This window comes from Leuresthes tenuis, unplaced genomic scaffold, assembly GCF_036924035.1.
Source record: "Leuresthes tenuis unplaced genomic scaffold, fLeuTen1.0.hap1 SCAF_20, whole genome shotgun sequence".
Classification (NCBI taxonomy): domain Eukaryota; kingdom Metazoa; phylum Chordata; class Actinopteri; order Atheriniformes; family Atherinopsidae; genus Leuresthes; species Leuresthes tenuis.
In genome coordinates this window covers 19,995,544-20,022,562 of record NW_027325374.1, presented here as the reverse complement: position 1 = coordinate 20,022,562, position 27,019 = coordinate 19,995,544, and the positions used below count along the sequence as shown (strand labels likewise).

The 27,019-nt window shown below is 40.6% G+C and overlaps 2 protein-coding genes across 3 annotated transcripts; one reads left to right on the top strand and one right to left on the bottom strand.

Annotated features, from left to right (window-relative positions):
* The first annotated feature begins 67 nt into the window (after window positions 1-67).
* unk (unk zinc finger) lies at window positions 68-7,083 on the top strand. 2 transcript variants are annotated; one of them, XM_072373486.1, is made up of 15 exons: window positions 68-574; window positions 1,085-1,294; window positions 2,217-2,393; window positions 2,519-2,649; window positions 2,769-2,904; window positions 2,996-3,113; window positions 3,197-3,281; window positions 3,389-3,684; window positions 3,775-3,840; window positions 4,180-4,363; window positions 4,477-4,578; window positions 4,687-4,872; window positions 4,972-5,153; window positions 5,305-5,565; window positions 6,264-7,083. In XM_072373486.1, exons 1-15 carry the CDS (start codon window positions 426-428, stop codon window positions 6,417-6,419), a joined length of 2,439 nt encoding a protein of 812 aa, XP_072229587.1. In that variant the 5' UTR covers window positions 68-425; the 3' UTR covers window positions 6,420-7,083. The 2 variants fall into 2 exon arrangements, with proteins under 2 accessions (XP_072229587.1, XP_072229588.1); XM_072373487.1 differs by lacking the exon at window positions 6,264-7,083 and having other exon boundaries at window positions 4,972-5,157; window positions 5,305-5,530.
* unc13d (unc-13 homolog D (C. elegans)) lies at window positions 7,069-26,327 on the bottom strand. The gene is made up of 34 exons (XM_072373494.1): window positions 26,189-26,327; window positions 25,271-25,297; window positions 23,695-23,745; window positions 23,529-23,585; window positions 23,342-23,449; window positions 23,190-23,249; window positions 22,958-23,024; window positions 20,887-21,067; window positions 20,768-20,812; window positions 20,615-20,686; window positions 20,465-20,534; window positions 20,275-20,379; window positions 18,726-18,818; window positions 18,536-18,636; window positions 18,118-18,235; window positions 16,863-16,984; window positions 16,684-16,774; window positions 16,538-16,594; window positions 16,328-16,425; window positions 16,009-16,060; window positions 15,761-15,891; window positions 12,814-12,931; window positions 12,594-12,737; window positions 12,396-12,491; window positions 12,113-12,319; window positions 11,928-12,002; window positions 11,763-11,842; window positions 11,522-11,636; window positions 10,459-10,530; window positions 10,268-10,351; window positions 10,054-10,174; window positions 9,826-9,949; window positions 9,233-9,453; window positions 7,069-7,994 (listed from the first exon to the last, which is right to left on the bottom strand). Exons 1-34 carry the CDS (start codon window positions 26,246-26,248, stop codon window positions 7,882-7,884), a joined length of 3,336 nt encoding a protein of 1,111 aa, XP_072229595.1. The 5' UTR covers window positions 26,249-26,327; the 3' UTR covers window positions 7,069-7,881.
* Between the last annotated feature and the right edge of the window lie 692 nt (window positions 26,328-27,019).

Below are 27,019 nucleotides of genomic sequence, written 5' to 3'. Positions count from 1 at the left end.
GAGCCAGACTATTAATACTTTATCTGACGTCATGCTGTAACATACTACGCGCCCATTGGCTCATCCACTAAAGTAATTGCGGCACAACCAATGAGATTAACGAGTAAAAAAAACGTAAATGTAGACCATAATCATTGCTTATTTTTCTGCGTTTATCATGTTTTACAGACACGATACATATGGCGCTAACTTAGTGCATTATCTAATCCTGTAAATGACGTATGCCTTACACAAATATTTGTGTTGCTATGATTTAACTTCATGTCCCATAGTTCCGTGTCGTATCTGATTGTCCCTGATTGCACTACTTCCTCTTGCCTTGCGCAAGCGCACATAGTTGGAGAATGCGGATTTGGAAGCTAACAAGAATAGCTAGCCAGTAAGCTAAAAACAAGCTATTTGTTGTTAGGCTTTAAACTGGTAAAATGTCTAAAACACATCCACAGCCCCCGTCATCTTCGGCAGCGACGACTACCGGGGGACCCTCCTCGTCCTCTTCGTCTTCGCCCGCAGGGGGCTCGACCTCTCCCGCAACCGTGTTGAACGTACAGCCCGAGAAACCTCAACATTACACGTACGTAGCTATAGTTGGATAGCTGGATTAGCTAGCTGAGTGTACACAACCTCACGTGTAGTTGCACTCACAAAACAACAGTTAAATTGTATTAGACTAAATGTATGCGTAACAAACTTTGCTATGTTTATAATAAACTAAACAATGGTGTTCAGCGTGATGAACTTTTTTATTTAAACAGGTCTTGTAGAAGAGGCCTAACGTTGCCCACTAACTAACCATTTCTTGCAAACTATGTAAAATAACATAGTTTTGACTATCGAGACTGATGGTGTTTGTCACTTTTGTAAACAGTTTGTGTAGTTACACGATATAGTAAAACCTAGGACAATGGTTTGACAGCAGATACTAAAAGTTATGGGTTAGACAGAGGGTGTGACCTCCACCACACCTGCAAAAAAAAGCAACTAGTCACTTTATGAAAAATCACTTTGTGTCTTGTTTGTAAAGAAGTGATAGAACTGAATAGACATGTATTCCAGGCTTTATAGTTGCCTCCCTCTCTTTCAGATATCTCAAGGAGTTCAGAACTGAGCAGTGTCCCCTGTTCGTACAACATAAATGTACACAACACAGGCCTTTTTCCTGTTTCCACTGGCATTTCCTGAACCAGCGGCGCCGCAGGCCCATCCGTAGGCGGGATGGAACCTTCAACTACAGCCCAGATGTTTACTGCACCAAATACGATGAGGGGACAGGCACCTGCCCAGATGGAGACGAGTGAGTTGAACTGAGGCTTCAGTGTTGTTCACAAAACTTTTTAACATCATGTTTACGTGGGATCCCCTCGATATACATTGATCAAAAGAGAAACTTATCAATTTCACTTTAAAGAAAAGTTACTTTGGTTCTGAATTGCAAAACTGGGCAAATGTAAGACTTGCATTTTTTTTTTTTTTTGAGACCTTAAATCTGTTTTGGTTTCTAGCAGCTGCTTTAACGATCTTTCTTACATGTCTTGCCCGGACCATCATCCTTGTTCTTTTACAAGTCTTTTACATTTTAATCTGGGATTGCTGTTACAGATCACAGGAACGTGCTGGTCAGAGCAAGACAAAGGGCTTTTTTGCATGCAGTTGAAAGACGATGAGGTAGTGGTTCAGGATGTCCTATGTTGGGAGAGTTGCGCCTCATGCATAATCGTCACATGTGGCATTAGCATCTGTTCAGCCACTCTGTGCTGAGCTGATAGCTCATTGTTTCCATTTACACACAAAGACATCGCACATAAAAGACTGTGTTGTCTTTTTACTATGCTAATGAACTACTGTGTGGTTTGTAAAGTGTGAACTATACCTGGTTTAACTTACCTTCTTGCATTTCCTGCAAAAGTGCCAAAACTTTAGTGGTTCCAGCCTCTTGGATGTTGTCTTTGTTAGTTTCTTGCTGATGTAAAGTGGACTGAGTTTGGTTTTGGTCTCCCAGTCAAACAAAGCAAACAGTTTTAAAGCATTTCTTTGGGAAAAGTGACTTTTCTGGAAAGTATTTTTCATATTTTCTCACATTATATAAACACGGGGTGATTCCCAGTGGATATGCTTCCCAGCTGCAGCCTGAGTTTATAGTGTGAACCATCTGTGCTTTAAAAATCTTTAATATTTGTTTGTTAGTGTGTCTTGAGTATGATTTGTGTCTGTTCCAGATGTCCATTTCTACATCGAACAGCAGGTGACACAGAGCGGAGATACCACCTCCGCTACTACAAGACTGGATCGTGTATCCATGAAACGGATGCAAAAGGCCACTGCAGCAAGAATGGCTCCCACTGTGCCTTTGCTCATGGATCACATGACCTGCGCAGCCCCGTTTATGATATTAGGTGCACAAAGTTAAGCTTAAGTTAAACATGCAGCCAGACCATTTTTGCCCATCATGTTACATGTTACACATCTGCCTCCCCTGTTTTTGCTGATTTTCTTTTGTCCCCTTTTTTTTTCTACACAGAGAAATGCAGGTGATGGAGTCTCAAGGCAGCTCGGGGGCCCCGGAGGGGGGTGGTGGAGACGGGCAGTCAGGACAGGCGGCAAGCACAGCCCTGATTGAGAAGATCCTGAGTGATGAACCACGCTGGCAAGGTAAATCTGTTCAGCAGCGCTTCTAGACACATCCAGACTGAAAACTTCCCTCAATTTGGCCAACAAAAGGGAGCACGGTATTTAAATGTTTCCCATTTCGTGGTCTCCTCTTTCTTCAGAACACAACTATGTGCTGTCCCACTACAAGACAGAGCTCTGTAAGAAACCTCCTCGCCTGTGCCGTCAAGGTTACGCTTGCCCATATTACCACAACAGCAAAGACCGGAGGCGCAGCCCGCACAAGCACAAATACAGGTGCCGCGTTTTTGCCATGCTGCATCACTGTGTTTTTTTCTGTGGATTCCTGTTGTGTTTGAAACATCTTCTTTTGTCCTCGGCTCCGCAGAGCATTGCCGTGTCCAGCGGTGAAACAGAGCGAAGAATGGGGAGATCCAAGTAAATGTGAGGGAGCAGAGGGGTGTCAGTACTGCCACACAAGAACAGAGCAGCAGTTCCACCCAGAGGTTTGTTCGTTGCTGTTTCCATCTCATGGAAATGTGACCGAAAATCACTGCAGATGAACCTCAACGTGTTTCTTTTGTTCCAGATTTATAAATCCACCAAGTGTAATGACATGCAGCAGTGCGGCAGCTGTCCCAGAGGACCCTTCTGTGCCTTCGCTCATGTGGAGAGTGAGTCCCCACAAAACATCTCTGTTCACTTCTCAACAGACATCCATTGATTCATTTTATGTTAAAACATTGTCATATTTATTTAACTTTTTTAAAATCTCCCCCAGAGCCCTTTGTTCCAGAGGAACCATCATTCCCCGACCCTAGCTCCCCTCCACCCCCAAGACCTCCAGACCCTCTTCTTGGCCAGGAAGCTTCTCCGAGCCCCGGCGGTCACAACATGGGGCCTGGGTCTCTGTCAGACCCTTTCTCCCTTTCTGCAGTATCCCGTATAGCAGAGCAAGGGCTGCTGGGTAACATTTTATCTCTGTGTGAGGATGTTGGTGGGGGAGCAGAGCCTCTGTCTCCTTGGGCAGGAGAGGGAGGGTACGGCAGGGCACCTGGATTCGAGCGGGAAGATCAGGTGAGAACAAGAGACATTGATAAAATTCAATAAAAGCACACGTCGAATGACATTGCAGTAACTAAACGGTTGTTTTTGTTGTGAATTCAGGCCAAACACAGGAGTTTCGCACTCGAGCAGCGCAGTCGAGACATTTCATCAACACAAAGCAAGCAGGTACAATCACTCCCACCCTTAAACTCTTCATGTCCCAGCTCTTTTTTTAATCTGTTGTATGTAAAATTCCACATACCCTCCCCTGGTTTACTTATTTCACTTATGTTTATGCATTTGGCAGACGCTTTTATCCAAAGCGACTTACATGTAGGCAGATAGGGTAAGGGGCTCTTGCCTAAGGACCCCAACTGGAGGTAGTACCTTTCATGCAGGGGATTTGAACCCAGGTCTCCCACACGGAAGGTGGCAATCATACCACTATCCAGCATTACTTATCAGTAATGCTTATTTGGTGCATGTACACAAATATAAAATAAAGACACATCATTTCCTCTCAAGGACTTGTTGGTGTTCCTGCCGGTCGGCAGCCCTTTGAGTCTATCCTCCAGCATCCCCTCCAGTCTGGCCGCCACACCGCCCAGCCCCGCCACCCTCGGACCGCCAGGATCCAACATGTCCTCAGGCATGAACGCCAATGCCCTGCCCTTCTACCCCACCAGTGAGACCGTGGAGTCAGTTGTTGGTATGTAAGAAGTAAAAAAAAAAAAATCCCAGAATCCACATTTAAAGCTTTAATCACAAGAAAAGTTGTAATCAATGGGAGATCTGTAAAAATGTGGTGTCATTGTGTGATAGAATCAGCCCTGGATGATCTCGACTTGAATGATTTTGGTGTGTCAGCGTTGGAGAGAAGCTTGGAGAGCAGCTCCGCTCTGCCCAGTGTTGGAGTTATGCTCGGTAATTCAAAGCATGCAAACATGTCCAAACTACAGTCCACAGTGAATATGTGTGCAGTATGCACATGCATGTGCAGATAATAAGGAGCTTCTGTCTTTGCTTTCATAGGAGGCAGCCAGCTGCAGAGTTCTGCCCCAGTCAACATTCCGGGATCTTTTAGCAGCTCCGCTCCTTTCAGCTCCCCTTCACCGTCACCCCCAGTCAGGCCACACACTTCACCTTTCTTCTCTACTCACCTGCCACAGCCTGGCCAATCAGAAAGCACCTTCCTGGGACCATCTCATAGCTCTTTAGGTGGATTTGGGTTCAAGTGGTGGTGTTTAGAGAAATGATAGATTATGATAGATTTGATAGAAATGATAGATTTACTCATATGTATTGCGCTCTTTGTAGGACTGAATGGAATGAGCACAAATATCTGGGAGCACTTCCCGTCAGCCCAGGGTTCACCTGGTACACCCCCCGCCCTAATGCCCTCGGGTCCCTGTGCAGATACTTCCAGGCTCAAACAGGAGCTGGAGGACGCTCACAGGGCACTGAAACAATGGGGTCACAGCTGGAGGCACACAGCTCAGGTAGGTAGGTAGTGGAGCATGTGTGTGCATGTCTGAGACATGGCTGTGTTTCTTTAGTCCAGTGACCTGTAAGTTAAACCCATTCTACAAACACGGAGGAAATTAATTTAATTTTTAAGTGGATATGTGTCCTGCCTGCTTCCTCTTACAGTCGTGGGCTGCGCTCAAAGCAGATGCAGCGGAGTCCCGTGCAAATGCAACACGGTTAGCCATGGAAGCAGAGAGAGCCAGGCAGGCTGAGGAGGACGCACAGAGACAGGTTTCTCTCCTGCAGGAGGCGGTGGAGAGCTTACGGAGCGGAGACAATCCCCACCTTGCACTGCATCAACTCCAGCTACTACACCGACTGCCACTGGAGTCAGTCCTTAGTTTAAAGGCTCAGCTCTGCAGCTGCTTACATGCTGTGGAACAGGTAAAAGTTCTGCACCTAACATGATTTACATTTGATTAAAGAGTCTTCTTCAGAGTACATTAACAGTCACAGCAGTGTTTTAGCGGACTTGTATTGAATGTTAAAGAGTTTTGAGGTTTAATTTGTATCATTAAAAAAAGGAATTCCATTCCTTCCCCACTTAAACTGCCACAGAAAGGCTCTAATAAGGTCATCACCAAAGGTCAGTCATGACATAGGTATCTGGTTTGCACCAGTAGGCATCAAAGTGACTGAAGGCAGCTTTTTACCTTTCTCCTTTAGTTAGTGAACAAAGATGATATTGACTGGCTCACCTCAAAGAAGTACAGAATAACATAATCAAGCTGTTATTGCTGCCCTTTAAGGTGGGTTTCTTTTCTAATCCTGGTCACTAAAAACTCAAAAAATGTGTCAGTTAATAGTTTTGAGTTTGAGTTTTTGGTGTGTTGCAGTTTCATGGAAATGTTAAGCCAATGTGGAAACTGCTACACAAATACTTCATGGATCTCAACTGGTATTAGACACCACTCCAGTAAATTAAGTTTCATACACAGGCAATAGTGACTCGTCTCTTGAATCATTTTATAATTCTAGATAAGACATTTTTGTTTACTGGTGAAATGTTGAAAATGTTCCTCGTGAAATCATCCACAGTAGTCCAGTTCAAGAGATTGAAACTGTGTCTTGTGTTCACGAAGGTGGTGTACAGGAAGCAGAGACAGTGCTGCGTTACATGTGGCGAGCAGGGCTCAGTGTCGCTGCCCTGTGGCCACGGACTACAGTGCGAGAGCTGCTCCAACTCCACAGAGTGCCCGCTCTGCCCTGGACAGACCCTGGAGCAGCAGCTCTCTTGACCTAAAAAAAAGAAAAAACTGTTTGGGACCGGTACAGATTCCAGACCAGTCAGCCCTGATTCCACAGATACCAGCATTTGGATCCTCACCGCCAGTTGAAAAGCAAATCGTATAATGGTAACAACACAAGCACTGATTCGGTTGTGTTCTTTTAAAAAAATGACATTAACAGATAGATGAGCAGCTTAACGAGTTATTCACCAAGGAAAATCTCTTAATGTGGAATTTATTATTAATAATGGTGCCAGTGTTAGCCTGAAACACCATGTGTTTTAGTAGTTATTGCTATTGACCAGCTACACTGTTCTGTAGCCCTGATCTTCAAGTTTTGGAAATGACTTAAAGACCTGCTGTTCTCACTCTCTCAATCTCACTCTACAGACAATATTTTCACTGGAGCGTCATCTATCCCCCTGGATAGTTTAGCGATTTGCTGAGAATTAAACAGGTCCACTTTGAATTTTTAATTCTTGACGCTCCAGAACATTTCTCTTTCATTTGGACTTTGAACAGTCAGAAAAACATTTGTTTCTGCGCCTCCTGCGACGATTGTTGTTAAGTTCTAAAAAAGCTAATGAATGGATGATGCAACAGATCGTCAGTTTTTACATTTTTATTTTCAAGGTGTTGAGCCATCTTTAAAAAAAAAAAAAGGAGAAAAAAAAAGAGAATTTACTCTGAAAACACTTAAAGGGCATATTCAGTCTCATCCAGATGATGATCCTGTATCGCTTCAGCCAAAAAGAGTCCATCACATGACTGTGCTGGTAGCACTTTTCCACGTTACTTTGAATTAGTTGTTTAATTTAGATTTTTTTTTTCCTTCATAGCTTTAGCAAAGGAAATTTAAACAGTTAATTGTTGAAGTGAAAAAAATTTAACATTTGTTAGAACTTAAAACACTCAGGTTTTCTCTAATGTTTCTCTGTATAAAACTGGAGGAAAACACAATCAAAGCAAAAACACTTAGTTGACTTGTGAAGATTTTGAGTTTCCGTTATTTTAGGATTTTTACTGCAACACCTCATGTTAAATCAGACGTGCTTTCTTGTGAGAAAAAAAAAATGGCCCATTGCTATTTTTAGAACAACATCCGACAGATTTCTCTACCAACATTTTTACATTTGTTGTAATCTTTGACATTTCAGTGACTCAAATGTATATAATATATATCATATATATTATATATGCAGACACATAGTTAAGTGATGTTATACTCATTTCTTGCACTGATTAGACAAAGTATCAGGAAGCATACAAATATGTAACTGTTTAAATTCAGGTGTGAAAGTGATGCTCACTGTGATGGTCTTTTGGTAAACTCATGCTCAGCATACTGTCCACACACAACTCATGCAACACCAGTGTTTCCTTCTGAGTGCATTTTCTTTCTTTCTTTTTGGTACTGATCATTAAAACAAATTGTATATTTTTGGAGGAAGAACGCGTCTCTGCATCTTTGTTACGGTTGAATACCCTCCCGGGACTGTTTCTCTCGCTGTCGTCGCTTCTTCACAAAAGCCTGCACCTCCCGCTCTCCTCTCCTGGACTCCAGCAACCTCAGGATGCTGTCCACTGGGGAAAAAAAAACCACAAAAAGTGCCTGATTACATTTCTGTGGAATCCTTAGCCAAAATGAGTTGGTATCAACTGTACATATACAAATAAGGTTACGTAAACATGAGTTGGTAAGCAAATTTAATGTTAGACAATGGTTCTGGTGACTTGGTTTTGGCAGTTAAACTACTTCCCAAGAAATACCCAAGCACCCAAGGGTATGGGGTTCATATACAATCACAGGAGTCAAAGAGTTATTTTACGCGTCCATATCCCTGTTCAGATTTAGGACCCAACCCATTCATATGTTGATCTCTCTGTGACTGGAAGACTTAAAAGAACTTGTTGAAGTTCTCTCCACAGGTTATGAACTGGAGAGGACTTAGATTGCAGTTGGATTCCCCTACTTTGTCTAGGTACACATGCACAGAGATCGGAAATCGATTTATTAACTGAGGTATGTGCTGGCACTAGGGTGACAATATGGTCACTTTCAGTTTATTTGTACTGGGATTTTCCCAGTTAACTTAATATGTAAAAGACCAACAAGTCAGCTAACAACAAATTAGGACCATGTAGAGCTGTGAAATTGACTTTACAACTCTGCACACATCATGCATGCTGTACAGTTTGCTTTCTTTATATCCGTGAGTAAAGACAGGGAGCGGGAATTGTGGAGCATTTCCCAGAGCACCTTGGCCACTTTGAGTCTAGTGGAGTGTACACATGCAGGAATAATTCAGCTCAACACCACCCCCCCGCCCCCGCCAGTTTATCTAGTTTTGGTAGTCAGACTTTAATATGTGTGATTTTTGTCTGAGTGAACCTATCCCAGGTGACCTCAGGGATCTTTGTAATTTCAAGTAAATCAGAAAAGTATCTTTAGGCCAAAGACAGTTTAGTTCTCGACCAGACTGCTGGCAAGGACGCCCTCCAACCTTGGTTATCTAGAGATCAGACCATTGTTAGCAATTATAAGAACAGTTTGATTGCCGTGATGGCAAATAATGGTTTTTCCAGCAATTTCTGGCATGGGTAAGAATAATTTTGAGTTTCATTGTACTATAATAATCCCTTCACTACAAACCTCAGGCTAGACAGCATGTAAGCACAGGAATACTATAGACAAGTGACACTGGTGAGAACGGATGGTTAATAGTGGCCCCGCGGATCACTTTTGACCTATATCAAGGTATTACGCCATGTCCTGATTCATTCTCTTGACCTCACATGTCAAAACCCACTGAATATCATACCATTGGGTTTAGGGTGGATCAGAGGCAGACGTATTTGAGCGGGGATGGCGTCTGGTAGTGAGCTGAGTTCCTCTCCTTCTTTTGGTCCAGAAACTCCTGGAATGGCCTTTAGGGCCAGGAAGGCCTCTCCCTCAAAGTCATCCGAGCTCAAGGTGTCGTGGTCCAGAACCGTGACCACCAGGCAAGCCCCTGAAGCCTGGCACTGATCCAGGGAAACCAGGCTGTAATGTAGAAAGCAGATCAACGTGGTCAATACTGAGCAGACACTTTTATCCAAAGGGACTTACCAATGTGGTATAATGTTAAGTCTTCAATTACTGTTATAATCGCTACGACTAAATCTATTTAGCAGACAAAGAAGTAGAATGGGCGAAGAAGTGCAAACTAGGTAAGCTTTAGACATGTTTGAGGGTAAGAAGAAGAGGACCTTTAACTCTTCAAAACATTATTGAAGGTGGAGAGGGTAAGGTTTAGTAGCTCTTTCCACCATCGTGGAACCACAGCAGAGAAAAGTGTTGCCTTTGATAGTACGACAAAGCAATATATTGGCGTGGAAACTGAGAATGTTGACAATCAGAGGAGCAACAACTTACAAATCAAAGGACTCGTCAAAGAGAGGATTGAGATCACAGCTTTTGATCTGAGTGTAGCGAGGCTCCACCTCAGGAAAGATGTGGTTAGGCTCCAGACACAGGTGCACAAACGGGTCACTGAGCCCTGACAAACATCAAAACAATAAGTGACACAGGAGAAGTTCTCACAGGACCCTGTTCTGGATCTCTATCATTAAAACAAATTGTGAAAGTTCTGCCTGGTCTTACCATTGGAGTCCATTGGTAAGAGGTTGACTGCATTTAGAACCTCAACCCGCAGTCTTTGGTCAGACCGTCTGTAGGATGTGAGGAGGGTTACTGCACCATATTTTTCTCCACTGTACACTTTCTGTTATGCAAATAGTAGAAACAGAATAAACAAAAAAGTCAAGGCAAAGCAGGAGATTTCAGAAGTCTGAGAAGTGTTTTCTTTTGAACTCACCTGCTCCCACATTTTTCTGTCAAGGAACTTCTCCACAAGCTGTTGGTTGCTCAGGGAGTTGTGAGTTAGATGGGCCTTCAGAATCTGAACAAATAGGCGTAAGTTAATTTCTTTTTCTATATTCTTTCTAATCTCCTGACGGATCTCCTCCTTATTAAGTGGATTGGGTGTTGGCGTCCACAATCACTCACCTTGTATTCATCAGAGTGGAGTGTATCCAGAGGAAGTCCATTTCCCTCAGCATTAAAGCACTGTTCAAGGCACTGAAATTCACACAACACAAAACTTAGCATGGAGCTGTGGCCCCTACGGTAAATTCTTCATTTTCTTATGCAAACGATTAAATTAAATACGTTAGTCAGCTTTACAGTTGCCGACCAGTGGATGTAATGAACCTTTAGCAGATTAATTTCAGCAAATATCACGATACTTCAAAATAGCCATGGGCCAGTATCCAATACTAATTGTGCAAGTACACTTGAACATAAGGCAACTGTTTAAAGCTCATTATGCAGTAATAATAGGTTATTTGTGTCATTATCTTGAAATAAATATTATTTTGTTGAGATAACAGGTAATATACTTTGTTAGTTTGGCCTTGAAAAGTTTTCCCATCACCATAAATAGTGGGATTGCCTCAAGAGCAGCTAGACTAAAGCATAGTAGGGGTTGGTCAAAATCTTATCTTTGCCCTCAGACATCACTGTGTTCAAGCTCTGGCATTTACTAAACTCAGTGCAGCAAACAGAATGACACATGCATGCTTTGAGTTAAAGTAATAGATCTTTCTCAACTGCCATGACAGCAGCAATGAATGAGGAAATATTGGACCCCCTAATTTTCAAGCTCACCACAATCATCTTGAGATCTCGAGAAACGACAGATTGATACATGTTATGATCTCAAACAAAAATAAAAGGCAGATTTCTCAAAAATTAGATTAATTTGTTACCACACGAAAAAAAACAGGCTTTGTTATCTTGTGATATTGAGATAATGGCATCCAGATAAATGATGGCAAGCAAGGCAACTCTTGACTTCCATTCACAGCTGGTATGAATAGAATTTTTAATTTTTTTTGCCTGACGCACAGGATAACAATCCATTTGATTTTGAACAGGCACAAAATGTCATCTGTCACTTTCAGCTGGAGTTGGACGACTTTTTCTATGTCACCAAAGTTGATTGAGAAGACATCTTTGTGCTCAATGTTCTGCCATAGAAGTCAAGTGAACCATATGGCTTTGGACCAACCTGCAGCGTATACAGCAGTCTTTGGCAGAACACCATGAGCCCCTCCTGCTGTGAATGCTGAGATGCCACCTGGTAGAGGATTTTCACTGAGTTATTCCACAGAGGAGTCAGAAGACTGGGCACAGGAGAGAGAAAAAGTAGCACAATGTCATCTTGACCTGGAGTCGCCAAAAAAAATGGATCATCAGAAATAAAAGAAGAATTTTTGGATATCACATGCCAATTTAAGTTTGCTCAGCACCTGTTGAAGTTCTCTTGGACCAAGTTTTCATTCATGTACTGCAGCTCTTGCTCTAGGTACCGCATAAGAGGGGCTGCAGCCTAACAACAGAGAAGAGGCTGGACATGAAACTTACAGAAGTGTGTGTGTGTGTGTTTTTAGAAACTGGCAATTATGATCGCTTACATCCTCTGTGGACTTGGAGGGAATCCTCCGCCTGGTTGACATGTTTCTGACATGAGTCTCAATGTCTCTGTTTAACTGGGGAGACAAACATATCATGAAGAATTAACATGTGTAAACTAGTTCTATAGAGAGTTTCTTTTTCATTCAAAAACAACTAATTAATCATCCCTCGTCTTTTTTGATACCTTTTTTCCAAGAGTGTCTAATGCTGATCGGATCTCTCTGCCGAGGATGCTCTGAGCTTGCTGAAGCTGCGAAGGCAGCGTGTTGTGGAACTGGCTTTCCCCTATGACATTTTGAGTCCGATCCCGAAGCCCTGCCCAGTTCAGCTGTGTAGGAAGCTGGTTCAGCACAGACCGCAAGTACTCCAGGTCGTTCACAACCACACACAGCTTCGGAGGGAGGAGAGACTTTAGAAACACGCTGGAAATACAGCATGAGAAGGATACAGAAAAAAAGTGTATTTACCATGTTAATGGCGCTGCCATGGTCCGAGTTCTCAGACAGCACCCTGACCCTGTCCTTCAGAAGGTGACAGTAGCCCACCACAATCTTACACACATCCTGAAAACACACATGTAGCAAAGTTAAAGACCAGCCCTCCCACACTCATAACTTGACCTGTAGCATCTGATTAAAATGGTTTTTAGTGACAGATTACAGTACCTCAGTGAGTTTGACCATGAGCATGAAGGCCTCCTCGGGGTCAGGCCAGGACAGCTGTTCCCACAGCTGGCAGATAGGCTGGATACATGCAACCAGGTCCACTGCTGAGGAACTGTGTTTTATTGGCATCTGCAGGGGCTGGAGCTGAGAGGAGAAGAGTTTCAGTCATATGATCGCATTGCTACTTGCGGATAGCTGGCCCAGTGTGAAACCTCGTTACCTGGTCCACCTGCACAGCCCTCTCCACCCTGTCTTGTGTAGTGCTGAACGCCTGATTGAGCCAGTATGGCAAAGCCTCTCTGAAGCCCTCGTGGAAGTTTGTCAGCTCGAGTAATCCCCTGAAAAGTAAAACTCAATGTTACATTACTTACATATTCAGTTAGGATTGTGGTGAATTTGTCATGGTCTTTGAGTTTGATGATGTTTTTGCTTTATGTTCCTTTTTTTTTTCCCCACTTCCTCTGTATACAACCCCAATACCAAAAGGTGTGCAAGTTGACAGCGCCACAGGCACTAATGCACCTCCATACCCACACATCTAAGATGTTAGCTTTTAAACTGTGCCGATAATTAATCATCTCTCTCCCCTTTGATCCAAAGGATGCAATGTCCAAAAAGAATTTCAAATTTAGATTCATCTGACCAGAGAAGCGTTTTAAATTTTGCCTCAGACCATTTTAAATGAGCTTTGGCCCAGTGAAGATGGCAGCGTTTCTGGATCATGTTCACATATGGCTGTGTTCCCAAACAATGATTTTTGAAAAGGTTCCTGTGCCCAAGCAGGGATTACATGTCAGAATCATGTCCGTTTTTAATGTAGAGCCACCAGAGGGCTTGAAGAGAATCCAATATAGACTGTAGGCCGTGTCCCTTGAGATGTCTCTCGATTCTCTAAATCTTTTGATATATGTACTGTAGATAATGGAATATTTGAAGTTTTTTGTAATTCTAGGTTTAGAAACAATATTTTTTAAAAATGCTGTCCATTTTTGAATGGGCACTTTGTCTCTGTAAGGTGCTCCTAATGTCCAATCATGTAAGTGACCTGCTGCCAGTGAAGCTAAGTAGTTGCATCATGCTTCTGCAGCTGCTTCTATTTAGTACCACTTAGTTTTCCAGCTTTTTGTGTCCCCTGTTCCAGCTTTTTTTTTTTTTTTTTTTTTTTTTTTTTTTTAGATGTATTGCAGCCATCAAATTCAGGATAAGCCAATATTTTTCACCGAATGGTCACGTCTCACTTTCACTACATTTTTTATTTCTCTATTTTGATTTGCGAGATTTGTAAATCATTGAATTATTCTATTTTTTATTATTGGTATATATATATATTATATTTATATATTTTTTGTTATACACACAGTATCCCAACATTTTTGGAATTTAGTAGAATACTATTTATCCCATTTCCACCTTTATATTTGCATAGTTGTTCCCATCTTTGTCTGACCATCTGCTCTTATGTCTTTAGTCTGTGTTTTTCCCTCACTCAAGTTTTCTTTTTTAACTATATATTTTTTCACTTTAGTTTGAGCTCTGTTCACCCACCTCTACAAATACCGATGACTCCTTAGATTTCCTTTTTTAATGGTTATATAGAAAATGCTATTTTTGTTTATGTCAGAATCCTGTCAGCCCAGAGTAAAGATGCAAAGTCATCAAATTAAGAAAAAGTACATAATATTGCTAAAAGATTAGAGACTATGGATAAATCTGTATACAAATCTCAACACAGTAGGGACGAGGCTGAAAATCAACATTAAACTCAATGTTACAGTGCAAAGAAAAACGTGTGAATGAGATTCAGAACTGATGGACTTTACAAACAATACACCAAGACGACGTAGAAAAATATCCTGTTGCCTGATGAATCATAATTTGAAATTCTTTTTAGAAATCCAGGATGCTTATGAGAAAAGGAGTCATGGCATGATTAACTTTCACATCAATCAAAGCATCATTTATGCAAAAAAGTATACAGATTTTGGAGCAACATATGTTGCCATCAGATGATTTCGACTTCAGTCTTTGTTTATCTTGAGAAAATATCAAACCACATTCTACCACCAGCCTGACTGAAATCCAGACCAGTCATCTTTTGAGTATGGCAAAGAAGTCCCCAAACTGAAGAATCCAAAATCCATTTTCACACAAGAATGGGACTACAGCAATTGGTCTACTCAGCTCCCACACACTTACAGTGTTTTCGATAGAAAACTTGACACACTACAGCAGAAAACATTAATCTGACAAGCCATCTTAAAGGCTCATGCACCAGTCTGCAGCTCGTTTCTGCCAGTCCCCCATTGCTACATGTCTGATCTCAAAGTTTGCAGAAATCCTTTGTGCAATGGGTTACAGTCATGCCTCGTTGCTAGAAAGTATAAAACAGTCCTTTTCCTTCTCAACCATTATTTTCTGCGCTTTAATGTGTGCTTGGTAGGGATATCACAGGAGACAACATTTTGAAGTAATTCTCAATCTGCAGAAACTGTTTCTGTGCTGGTCTGAGCTTTTCCCGCTCCAGAGTCGACTGATAACAAGGCTGCTTTTGAAGTTGAGTTGGTCGATTTCCCTTCTATTTTTGCGACTGTGTACGAGTCAGTTGCCGCAGGGATTATCATTAAATTAGCACCTTTTCCATTCTGAAGTCATCTCAAATAATCTCTCTCGTTCCTGAGAGCGACACTGTCCTCGTTGCAACAGTCAAGACCTGGATGACCTCATGTTTCCAGTCTTATACTTGTCCCATTTCCCACTCAACTCCCTGAGAGCTTCTAGCTTGGTTTATGGCCTCCTCCCTTGGCCTCTTAGGGTTCACTTTGCCATCAGATTTTTCGTCTTAGGTGCTTGTCTACAGACCTGCCCAGTGCTGGTCTACTCTTCCTGCCATATTTTTAGCTTGTTTTCCTTTTTGAATGATCACCTGTACAACTCCAGAGTACTGATAACAGTAGGGTTAACTTGAATAAACAGACATATTGCATCAATACCAATATTCATTTTATGCAGTATGATTTAATATACACGTTTTAATCATCGGTTTAATACATCTGGTACGTTAAGGATGGGGTCAGTGAAATGTTATTTGAGCTTATGCTGCTTCAGAGAAAAAAGGCTGACAGCTACTGTCCCAGTGTTGTAGTGAAATGAGTGTGATGAATTCTGACCTTTTCTGTAAGAAAGCCTTGTCTTTGTGGATGGCCTGCAGGCTCAGATAAATGGGGAACAAACTTTTGGCTAGATGCTGTTCCATTTGACCTTCTATTAAGGATATGGTTTCCTTTACTTCCTTCGCAAGCTGTGAAAGAGAAAAGATGAGTGGAAATGTGGTAAGGTGAGACAGAATTCTTTTCAAAGAAATCTCCTCAGAGAATCAGACATTCCTGGGATCTCAGCTAACTCATTTGCCACTTACCAGAGAGTCAAACCTCTGATAGACAACAGTGAACACATCAACTTGGACAGCACTGTTGAAACGAGGAAAGAAACGCGTTATTAGAAACTCATTCAAATAGGTTTTTATTGTGAAAATTACAAGAACGTTCCTTTAACCAAAGCCTACCCATGCACTGAAACCCACGATCAGCTGAAGTATAACCAGTAACATCAATTATTACTCAGTATACACGATATCAACACCTGGATGCATTTTTTTTTTAGATGCACCTCTGTTTGACAAGTGACAGTGTCCTTCATGTGGGAGATTCACTTATACCGGAAATCTTTAAAGGTACCTGACAAACACTCGATTCCAGACATCTTTATTGTGCTTTATGTCTTCCTGCACCTCCATGATCAAACTGGAGAGGGCGCTTCCAATCTCTGTCAGGTCCTGTATGTCAGCAAAGCGTAGAAATAACATGACATTGTCGCAAATAAAAATGGAGAAACCATGTAAGCTGAATTTCCAAGTAGTATGTTTAGGCTTTCATGATGTACTTTACCTTAGTCATTGGCTGATGCAAACCCTTTTTGATGGTAAACCATTCCTCTGTACCTGTCTGATATAAAAGTCATACTATAAGTAATAAATTACCTATGATAAACCATAAATACTGCTGGGTATAATGCCATGACAATGATGACTGACCTGTATGGCATCGATGACCTCATCATGAAGTTCAAAGTTAGCTGGGTTCAGTTTCTGAAATGCCTGAGTCTTACAGATCTGAACCAAGATCCTGAAAAAAAGTACAGTCACTAATAAACTTTATCCTCACTTGCCACAGTTCTGCCAGCAATTGTTCAAAGGTTTATAATGATGGGTACCTGAGCAGAGTGTGTAGTTTTGGAGTAGCAATAGGAGTTGGTGGGAAAATGTCTCTGTATTTGGCCACCAGACACAAACCATATTGCAGGAAACCGTGAAGAGAATCCCCAAGTTCCTGTTTCTAGTAACAGAATGCAACACCTTTCTCAATATTCATCTGAAAACTATTTTTGGTTTCCTCTGAATATTTTCATTAATGGACCAGGAAAATCTGGATAGTGAGAGCCATCAGTTTTATGCAAATGTATTTGCTACATACAACTATCTGACAAAGGAAAAATAAGCTTTTAAACAAACTATAGAGATTGAAAGGTTTTAAGTTCAGTAAGGTTGCAATATGCTGTGAGCAGCAGCGTGAGGAAGTACTCAGATCCTTTTCTTCAAAGCAACAATACTACTGACTTACAAGGAACATTTGTATTAAAAAACACGACTTTTAAAACATAAGGAGTCAAAACTCTCAGAATGCAGTATTCCAAAAATCAAAGCTCCTCTCTATTCATAATGTATATATATTACCATTAGTAAAATAACATGTAATCATAGTTTTGACTTGTGGAGATGTGAGGTGGAGCTAATTTGACCAGTTTTTTGTGATGGAGTGAGCAGTCATTGGATCTTATGTTCTGAAAAGACCAAATGTTCTAAATGGAAAATAATCTGTTGCATGGTAAATAGCCAAGTTAAAAACCTATAATATTTGCCTTTAAAATGCTGTTAATTGAAAGTAAAAAAAAGCAGCCAAAAATTTAAAACATGTTAAAGTTGATAACAGGAGAATCCAAACAAGAGTCAACAGGAAGCAAACAGGGAGGTGAAGAATCTCATGAATTTTTATGTAACAACGATAAAACCAAAGGCACTGTCAAAGCAGAGAATCTAAAAACAGACACAAACCTGGGCGAAGTCAGAAAACAAGATTAGAACGACACAGAGGAAGGACTTTAAATCCACACAAAAGTTCAGAAAGAGCAACAACATAACAGGCTGTTTAGAGGAGTATCTGGCCAAGGATAAAGAAAACCTGGAGGGAAGTTATCACAAATGAACAACAGGTGATGGCAATCAACTGAGACCAGGTGTGAAGTAAACGGGGCAGAGATCAAAGTTAACAGGAACAAACTAAAGAAAATTATTTAAAAATGAAACAGGAAGTAAAGCAGACAAAAGACAAGGGTCGAAACCAAAAACACAACTATAACCAGAGGCTATGAAAATGATTGTACTACAGAGTTATGCTTTGAGCACTTCTACCTGTTGGAAGGGCAGCTCCTGCTGATGCCAGTGGTACTCTATGCTGGTGAGCTGCTGGAACAGCACCGACGAGTCCACTTCTAAGCTCTGGTACAGCTTACTATAAGCCACCCACTTCCTGTTAGCGGTAAAAACATTCACACTTATTCAGAAGAGACACATAACACATTGCTCACACACATCACAGTGATGACACAAGACTGGGAAATATGGTTGAAAGTGCAATACAATGTGAAGCTTGTTGAATTCTAAAGCAAGACATCTCATGTTAGCATACACCATGGTATATATATATATATATTTATGTATGTATACATATATATGGGACCGGTTTCAGAACTAGTCTTGTGTTATGCCAAACATGAGCACACTTGGTGCAAAGAGCTGTAAGTCTTAAAAATGAAAACAAGATCCTTACGCCAAGTCTTGCAAAAAAGGTGAGAGGTCATTCTGTGTTGCGTAGAGTTCAAGCAGAGTCTGAGCCTCGCCACACAACGCACCTTTCCACGGAGCAGTACTCTGAGAGAGACACAGCGAGACCATGGGTTAATGAAAAGGGAGACAAAGTAGGAGATTTAGACAGGAATGAAAGGACACTTTTCTTTCACCTGCTGCTTGGAGATATAAGCCTGGACAAACTGCTGCAGAATCCCACAGTAGTTGATGTAAGCATTGCGGCCAGCACTCAGCGTCCCGTCTCTCTGTCAGTCACACAAAACATACCCAGTCTGATAACTGTTACCAACTCTTACCAGATGTAGAGACACTTGTGCCACACTCCATGTCCTTGTCCTAGAACCAATCCCAATGTTTGTCTCTCTTACTTGAACATACAGTACAGTACTGCGCAATAATCTTTTCCCATTTCTTCATACTTCGCTTTCAAGCAGCCAGACTTTCTTGTAATCCTTTAAAGTGGTCTTGAGCAATAGTTCCCCATGTTTTATTTAGTTTTGTTTGAACTGGCTGCTTTTTTCACTAATTTCAGTCCAGTAATTCCACCTGACCTTTTTCAGAGGAAAGTGTTTTTTGTTTTGAATCATTCAAGTATAAAAAAAGGCACATAAATCAAAGGATTAATCAGTGTTTTGTCTATATATAACAGGCACCTTTGCAAAGAACCAGTTCTAAGTTGTATCTTTCATATCTTTTTTAAATCTTCATTTCAATTTTTACTGGTAGCCTGTTGCAAACACACGCCATTTGTTAAAATCTATAAAAAATGCCATCACAGTTTGAATGACATCAAACAGTATGTTTGCACCAAAATGGTTAGAAAGAGCTATTAATTCAAAGAACTTGCCATATTCCAGCATGATGTGCCGTGTGTCCTTAAAAGTTTTAGGGAACTGGACAAGTGGAAGACAAAAGAAGAAGTGGCAGGACTAAAAAAAGCCACCTACAGTTGATGAACAGTGTCTAAAAATAATGCCCTTAAGAGAGGGGAAAAAATCCAGCAAAGACCTGACAAAGGACCTGAGAGATGCATCTGACTCTACAGTTGATCCAGCTACTGCTCACTGAAGCCTCATCAGAAATGGTCTCCGTGGAAGGGAGGCTGTCAAGAAGCCATTTTTCAGGAAGGGAAACAGGGAGAAAAGGCTGAGCTATGCCAAATGACACAAGAAGTGGACTGAAAATCAGTGAGAACAGGTCTTATGGAGGTATGAATCCTCCCCAGAGCCTCCCCAGAACATCATTGAAGCAGTGTGGGATCATCTGACAGAGAACGGAACAAAAGGCAGCCGACATCCAAAGAAGAGCTTTGGGATGTCCTTCAAGAAGCCTGGAGAACTATTCCTGAAGACTGCTTAAAGAAATGACAGAAAGCTTCTCTAAGTGTGTTCAGCCTGTGTTGAAAAATAAAGATGCTCCATACCAAATATTGACTTTCAAGCCCGTTAGAATTGTACAAACTCTGTTTTTGCCTTCTTTGCTGTATTCGATTTATGATTGTACATTTTTAGAAACAAAATGCTGCACCTATTTCCCTTTGTCCTGGAAATATATGAAGAAATGAGGGGGTCTTAAGACTTCTCGAAAGTACTTTACATGTGGCATAAATCTAAACACAGAAGCTTTTTCATTGATGTGTCTTTCTCAATCCATTGTAACAGTAAACTGCGACAGAATGGGTATCAGAGGGAATTCTTTTACGGCTTTGTGGATGAACTTGAGAATGAGGTGGCACCGGCCGCGGTCAGGGTACGTCTCTGTTTGGGGCTCCAGATTGTACCAGTTGTCCTCAGTGCAGTGGAGATCCTATACCATTAAGACACGGTGTAATATTAGATTGGACAATCAGAAAATGATAAAATAATATACATAAACAAAGAAAATTTACTACCTGTAGTTTCAAAACAACATGTCCCAAAAAGTCATCTGTGCCTTTCTCCTTTTTGGCGTCCTTAATCATCCTAAATGAATAAAAGAACAATTTGACAGCTCTGTTTGGTCAAATTCTTCAGTGCTTATGTCAAACGGAGACACACAATACCTTCTTAAACTGTTAAAGTTGGTCTTGATTTCCTCTAGTTTCTGAGTGAGTGACACATCTTCATCTTTGTCCCTGCAACAGAAAAGGACAATAATATGAATGCAAAAAAAGTTAATTCAGTGCAGAAACAGTGGAAGCTGTCTGTGTTCTCACCACATCTCAAGATGGAAGCTGGCACCACCAATGTCTCCAAACTCTCTGAAATAGTAAAAATGATGAGGAACACTCATTTCAATTTGATTTATTGGGAAATATCACAAATTGTGACTCACAGTATGAAGGTTTGGTTCCAAATTGGGTTCAGGGTCTGCTTCTTTATCCCAGTTTGATATATTTTGTCATTTGATACAGCATCTTTTACAACAAATTTACACGGTTTGGCTCTGGAGCGGCGTGTCCTATTCTCCTCTTCATCTTCTAGTATCGTCAATAGGCAGTATGGGTCACTAAAACCTATTGTAGAACACAGAGAAGTCACTTTTTGAAGAACCACTTTCAAAGCACTTTAACCTCAATTTTAGTTACCTCCAGTTTACCTCAATTAACAGTTGGATAGCAATTTTAACCCAGTTTTCTAGGAGGGGGGCATTTTTTCTGTTTATCTCTGCAATATGTAAACTAGACTGGGAACTTATAATCCTTCTAGTGGCTCACTGAAGCTGACCCATTAAAGGGAATTCATGCTTTACGAGTCTGCATGACCTTGAGGCCCGTTTGACAAAAATGTTGTCATCCTCAACAGTCTGCGAGGATGAGGAGTCCCTCTGCGTCAACTTCAAGGACTGAGTGCACTATGCAGTAGGGCTGTAGCGATACACTACTCTCATGATACGATACACGGCATTCAGCCAACGATTCAATACGTTTTTACATGATTTGATACGATGCGATTTAATGCACATAATTTTCTGAAACATTTTAAAAGGGACAGTGTGATTTGACATGAATCGTCGCTGATTTTACTGGTGGTCCGTCCTTTGAACCGGAAGGACAACACCGCCAGACAAACGGAAACAAACAAACATGTCACAAACGTGTCTTCAGCATACACAGTCTCATGTTTATGTTGTGAATATTACATCATTAACCTGCTTGTTTTACTTGCTAAGTACCGTATACACAAATCCAAATTCTCTAATCACAAACAATCTTTTTTCATTTTTGAGAAGGAGCTCAAACAATACATTACAACAATCCTACATTCTACAAACAGAAAAGCCATCAAAACCTCTGAGCTATGCACTTTATATAACATTTTTATTAACTAATTTATCACTGTTTTGTATAATGTGACCCCCCTGGAATTGTTTTGTATTATGCTAATGTTCTGTGTTTTCACTAATTGTAACGTCTGACTTTTCAATAAAGTTTCGATAAAATCGCTCAGCCCTACTATGCAGTCTCCATTTAGAAAGACAACATACTCGACAAAGACGATAAGCAGCACAAGAACGAGGGTATTAGCTGCTTGCAAGAGAACTGATATTATCCAGACATTTACAATATACCGTGGACTGATTATGTCACCATGCATAGGAAATGTCGGCACAGCTGACTCGAAGACTAATAAGTATAGAAACCTGTTGCTTCTCTGCAAGGTCCCAATCAGTTTGCACACACACAGACAGCTTGAGTTGACAGCTTGAATTCCCTATTAGTGTTTAAACCCCATGATATGAAAATCATGAAAAAATTTAGACATCTAATATCCTTGGCACCAATACCTTTCCGCCTCTTCCTCGATGGCAGTTTCTAACAAAAAAATTCCCCATTTTCTTCTATACAAAACATGATGACTTGTTAAAAACAGTTTTTATTAAAAATCTTTGAAGTCAATGTTAGAAGATTTAAACAAATGACCATTTTAAACATTTCCATTTGAAGAAATGGTCAGATATTCAAATAAGAGGACACTTGAAAGATGGAAAAGTGTGAGGACCAGAAAGTCATTGGGATTCATGCTCAAAGAATCATGACAAAAGAAGTTCTGCAGAAGACAGTCTACTCCCAACACTTAGTCAGTTTGGTGTTATATGCTAAGTCTCTACTACAGCTGAAATCCACAGAAACCTATGGTAAGTTCTCCAATATGCTCTAAACACTCAAAAGGAGAACTGGTACTGTTTCAAAAAAGCAAAGGAAAGTCAAGTCATACATCAATATGATCAAGGTCTTGTCACCTGATTTCCCTTTTTTAAAAAGTCAATTGGTAACAAAATGAAAAATTACACTACACTGTACATAATTTCTATCTTTGATTCTACCCCTAAATCATACAGAAACTAGCTGAAAATCCTGCTCTTAGACAAACTCTTGCACTGCGGACCGGAAGCAAGAACTCACCACTGACGTCTTTTCCCAGAATTCCCTTGGCTTCCTTCACTGTGGCCATCAGACAGTATACTGGGGGCTGTTTGGGTCAGATATTAGTCAGATTCTCAAACATACTAATCTGAGTGTACTTTGCATTCTCCATTTAGTTTCTGCCACAGAAAAGGTGGTGGAAATCTATAAATGGATGTTGGGGTCTTGAGTGGTGCATTATTGGAAAATATTTGCTAACTTCCTTTCTCACCTCTGTGTTCTGTACTTTCTCCATCAGGCTGCTGTGCTCTGATTCTGTCATAGTGAAAGCCTGGTCGATAGAACAAGATGAGACGAGAATGTCTGTAATCGGTCATACGCCAACACAAAAGCTGCTGTTGCATGCTAAGATGAGAAGTTTACCTCCTGAATATACTGGTGAAGCTGGCTGTCTGTGAAAACCTCATCTGACGACGGTTTACCCATCTTATGGGCAATGGTGTATAGCAGCTCCTTATATAGAGGATTCAGCTTTGAACAGAACAGAAAGTGTGAGTGTGTCATTGTAAAAACGCCATTTAAATAACGTATAACAATTGAATGAAGATACCTCCAGCTCCTTGTGTCTACGTGCTTTCTCCTCTGGATTACCATCCTCTTTAAAATCCTAACAAACAAACAAACAGTTTGTCATGACTCTATTTAAAACAGATGCTAATCTTAGATATTGACAGATTAAATGAGAGGCATTAAATTACTCATGGAGCATCGCCCACCTTTTTCCATTTCCTCGTCAACCCGAGTTTACGTGGATGGGCAGGTGAAAACTAGTGAGAGACAAAGAAATATTAAATAACTGTCATCACAAAACATACACTTAAAATGCCATTCCATTAACATGCTAGAAACCATTTACTACAATACGTCTATACAATATGCCAAATAAATGCAGAACATTTTCTAAACCATGTTATAGATTTCCAGGTTTGAGAAAATCTTTTCTATCTTTTAAACAGCTATTGACCCCCACTGATTTTCATTAAGTGTAGGATATGTTTTACTTTGAAGAAACAGCGATTAGCATGAATGTTCTAGGTGCTCAGTTTGACATCAACTGACTTTTCAATGTTTTTGCCATTAGCTGTCTCAAGATGTTGTTGTGATGGATTTGGAGATCCCCTAAAGTTTCCACTGACACAGTGATGGAACAGTTTGAACGTGCTGAAAGACTTTTCTCGTGCATCCCAAAGATTTTCATTGGGGTTTAGAGTTGGACTCTATGGTGGCTAATCCATGTGTGAAGATGATTTCTCATGCTCCCTGAACCACTCTTTTCACAGTCTGAGCTCCATGGATCCAGTTAGTCTGCTGACCTCATGTTTTGGGACCATAATGGTGAACTTAGACCTGACTAACTGAAGCAATTGTGGGTCACTTGCATAATTACAGATGATTACAGATTACAGATGGGCGGCTGCAGCTCAGGAGGAAGAGCAGTCACCCATCAATCAGAAGGTTAATAGTTCAACTCCAGCTTCCCCAGGCTACATGTCAAAGCATCTGTGGGCAAGACACTGAACCCTACCAATGGATCCCTGAATGGTTAGAAAGCACGTAGTTATGTATAGACGTTAAGACGTGCTGTACGTGAGTGTGTGTGAATGGGTGAATGTGGCATGTAATGTTAGAAGTGCTTTGAGTGGTCAGCTAGACTAGAGAAGCGCTATATAAGTACAGTCCATTTACCATTTTTGGCCTGACTGCAACTTGACAAATATTACCATATTGACCAGGGAGGATATAGCCTAATGACTTTCGTACCCGACTTTCCTTCATATTCAGATAGAATCCAGACAGTATGAATTTCTAACAAAAAGTCTCAACTGCTATTGGATAGGTTGCCATAAAGTCCAGTAATATACCTCCACATCTACTGGATTAGCTCATATATTTTTGTACATTTTGACAAACATTGTTCCAAGGTAATGTATCATCGTGACTTTGGTGATTATTTACTTTCCCTAACAAATTTTGGCTTTTGGAATGGTTGACATACAATGCTATTTTAGACATTTATGTCCTCCGCAGGATGAATTTTAACAATGCTGTTGATTTGTTTGTCAGTCGAAAGTTACTCCATACCTTGTTTTGATCCATATATATGCAAGCTAAAAACGCTGCAGTCAGGCTTAGCTGTACTTTGTATTGAGTTCTATTCTGCTATTTGTGTTTTGTGTGTTGATAAAACTCTAAAATACATTAGTTTGGCTTATTCAGTCAAATGTTATACATAATACAGCAAGAATAGTATTTGAAAATGCAGGGTGACAGCCAGCAGATGATATTATTTACCTGCTTAAGTCTTGGCAAACCAGGTTCCTGGAAAACAGATGACAATGGTACTTGTTTAAATACAGAGAAACTGTTAAAGTAGAAATCGCTTAGAAAAAGTTAAATGGAGACAACCAAGAATTCAAAGGCTTAATGTCACTATCAGCCTTCACTACCAGATTATCCTCTGCAAAAACATCATCACTTTGCATAAGAAAAAATACAAGTTGTTTCTTTGTTTCTGATAAGGCCTGAGTGTGTGCGGAACTTCCTCTATTGCTGATAAGGAAATTGACTTGAAGACAGCAACAACCCACTCGATATTCGACAGAAAAATCACCTGAAAGGGAATCACGCATTCTCAAAATAACTATGCAAATACACCTCATCCCCTGCCTACCCAAACAGAGGCAGCATTTTTAGTTTGTTTGCATAAAACAGGACTGTACTAAAACTACACAAAGACACACTGTGTTTAACACATGCGAGTTTAACTTTGGAAAGAGCATTCTACCCCAAATGAGTTGGCAAAAAGTAGCAATACACAGTTTACACAAATAAACTGTCTGTTGTGTAAAACATGCTCCATTATACATCATCTGACCTAAATATACATCGGAATGTGAATCATAGTCACTGGATCTTGAAATATACCTTTCGAGACAGTGACTCAACGTTTGGTTACAGTTTTGAACACTGTTGCAACTACGATTCACAAAGGAAATAAGAGCTGAAAGTCTGAAGGTCTGTGAACAAATACTGACCCGAAAAAACCAAAGAGTCTTTCAAAACCTAAGAGGACATATTTGAAGCTTTTATCAGTTTTGTTATCACTACATTGCCATGTAAGCTACATCATTTGTAACGAGCAGAGATCCGAAATCAAACACAAAGCGAAACATTATTAACACATCAATATGTTCGAGTTGTAGTTCTTACTTGCTCAGGTGTTTGCAGTAGATTCTCTCCAGTGCTGGTGTTCTCACTTTGATGTGACATAATGATGCTGATATCTGATAACCAAACTCCAAACTGGTGAGCTGATGTGTTCTGCGTGTGAGATATGGGGAAACTGCATGTGTGCGATGTATTTCGATGTACTATCACCCAGCAGCCGGAAGTCATCACTTCCTGTTGAAGGTGGTAACGTCAGTGACTGTGACTTATGAGTTTTCTTCATCCAGTGCCCTACATTACATTTGAATACAAAATAACAGACTTTTTTCTCCTGCATTTGATTGGGTCAATCAATCTTTTAAGCACTGTACATGTGTTCTATGAATACACCACTGAGCTTGTGCTAAAATAAATAATAACGGATGATAATTGTGATGTTAGATTGTATATTGTTGATGAGTGTGTGTTTATGTGTATACCTGTTTTTTGTACCTCATTAGAACCTTTGCTTTTATAATCACTCATGTTGTTGGGACCAGTTGTCCATATGGGGACCAAAGTTTGGTCTTAATAAAGTAGAGAAGAATTTCTGAGGTGAAAACTGAAGTTAGGTTAAGGTTAGAGTTGAATATTGACTGTGATGATTAGCATAAGATCTGTTTTTTTGCTTAAGTTGTACACAATGAATGGAATTCAAAGCAACGTTCTAACAAGTGTGTGTGTGAGCACTTGTTTTTCTAAATTCATTGGGCTCAAAAACAAGGAGCGCACTATCCTTTTGGGGTCCAAAATGTTTGTAGGTGACCAAATGGTGGGCCCAACATGTTTAAATGGAGGATCAAAACTTGGCTTTATGGTTAAGGTTAGAATTAG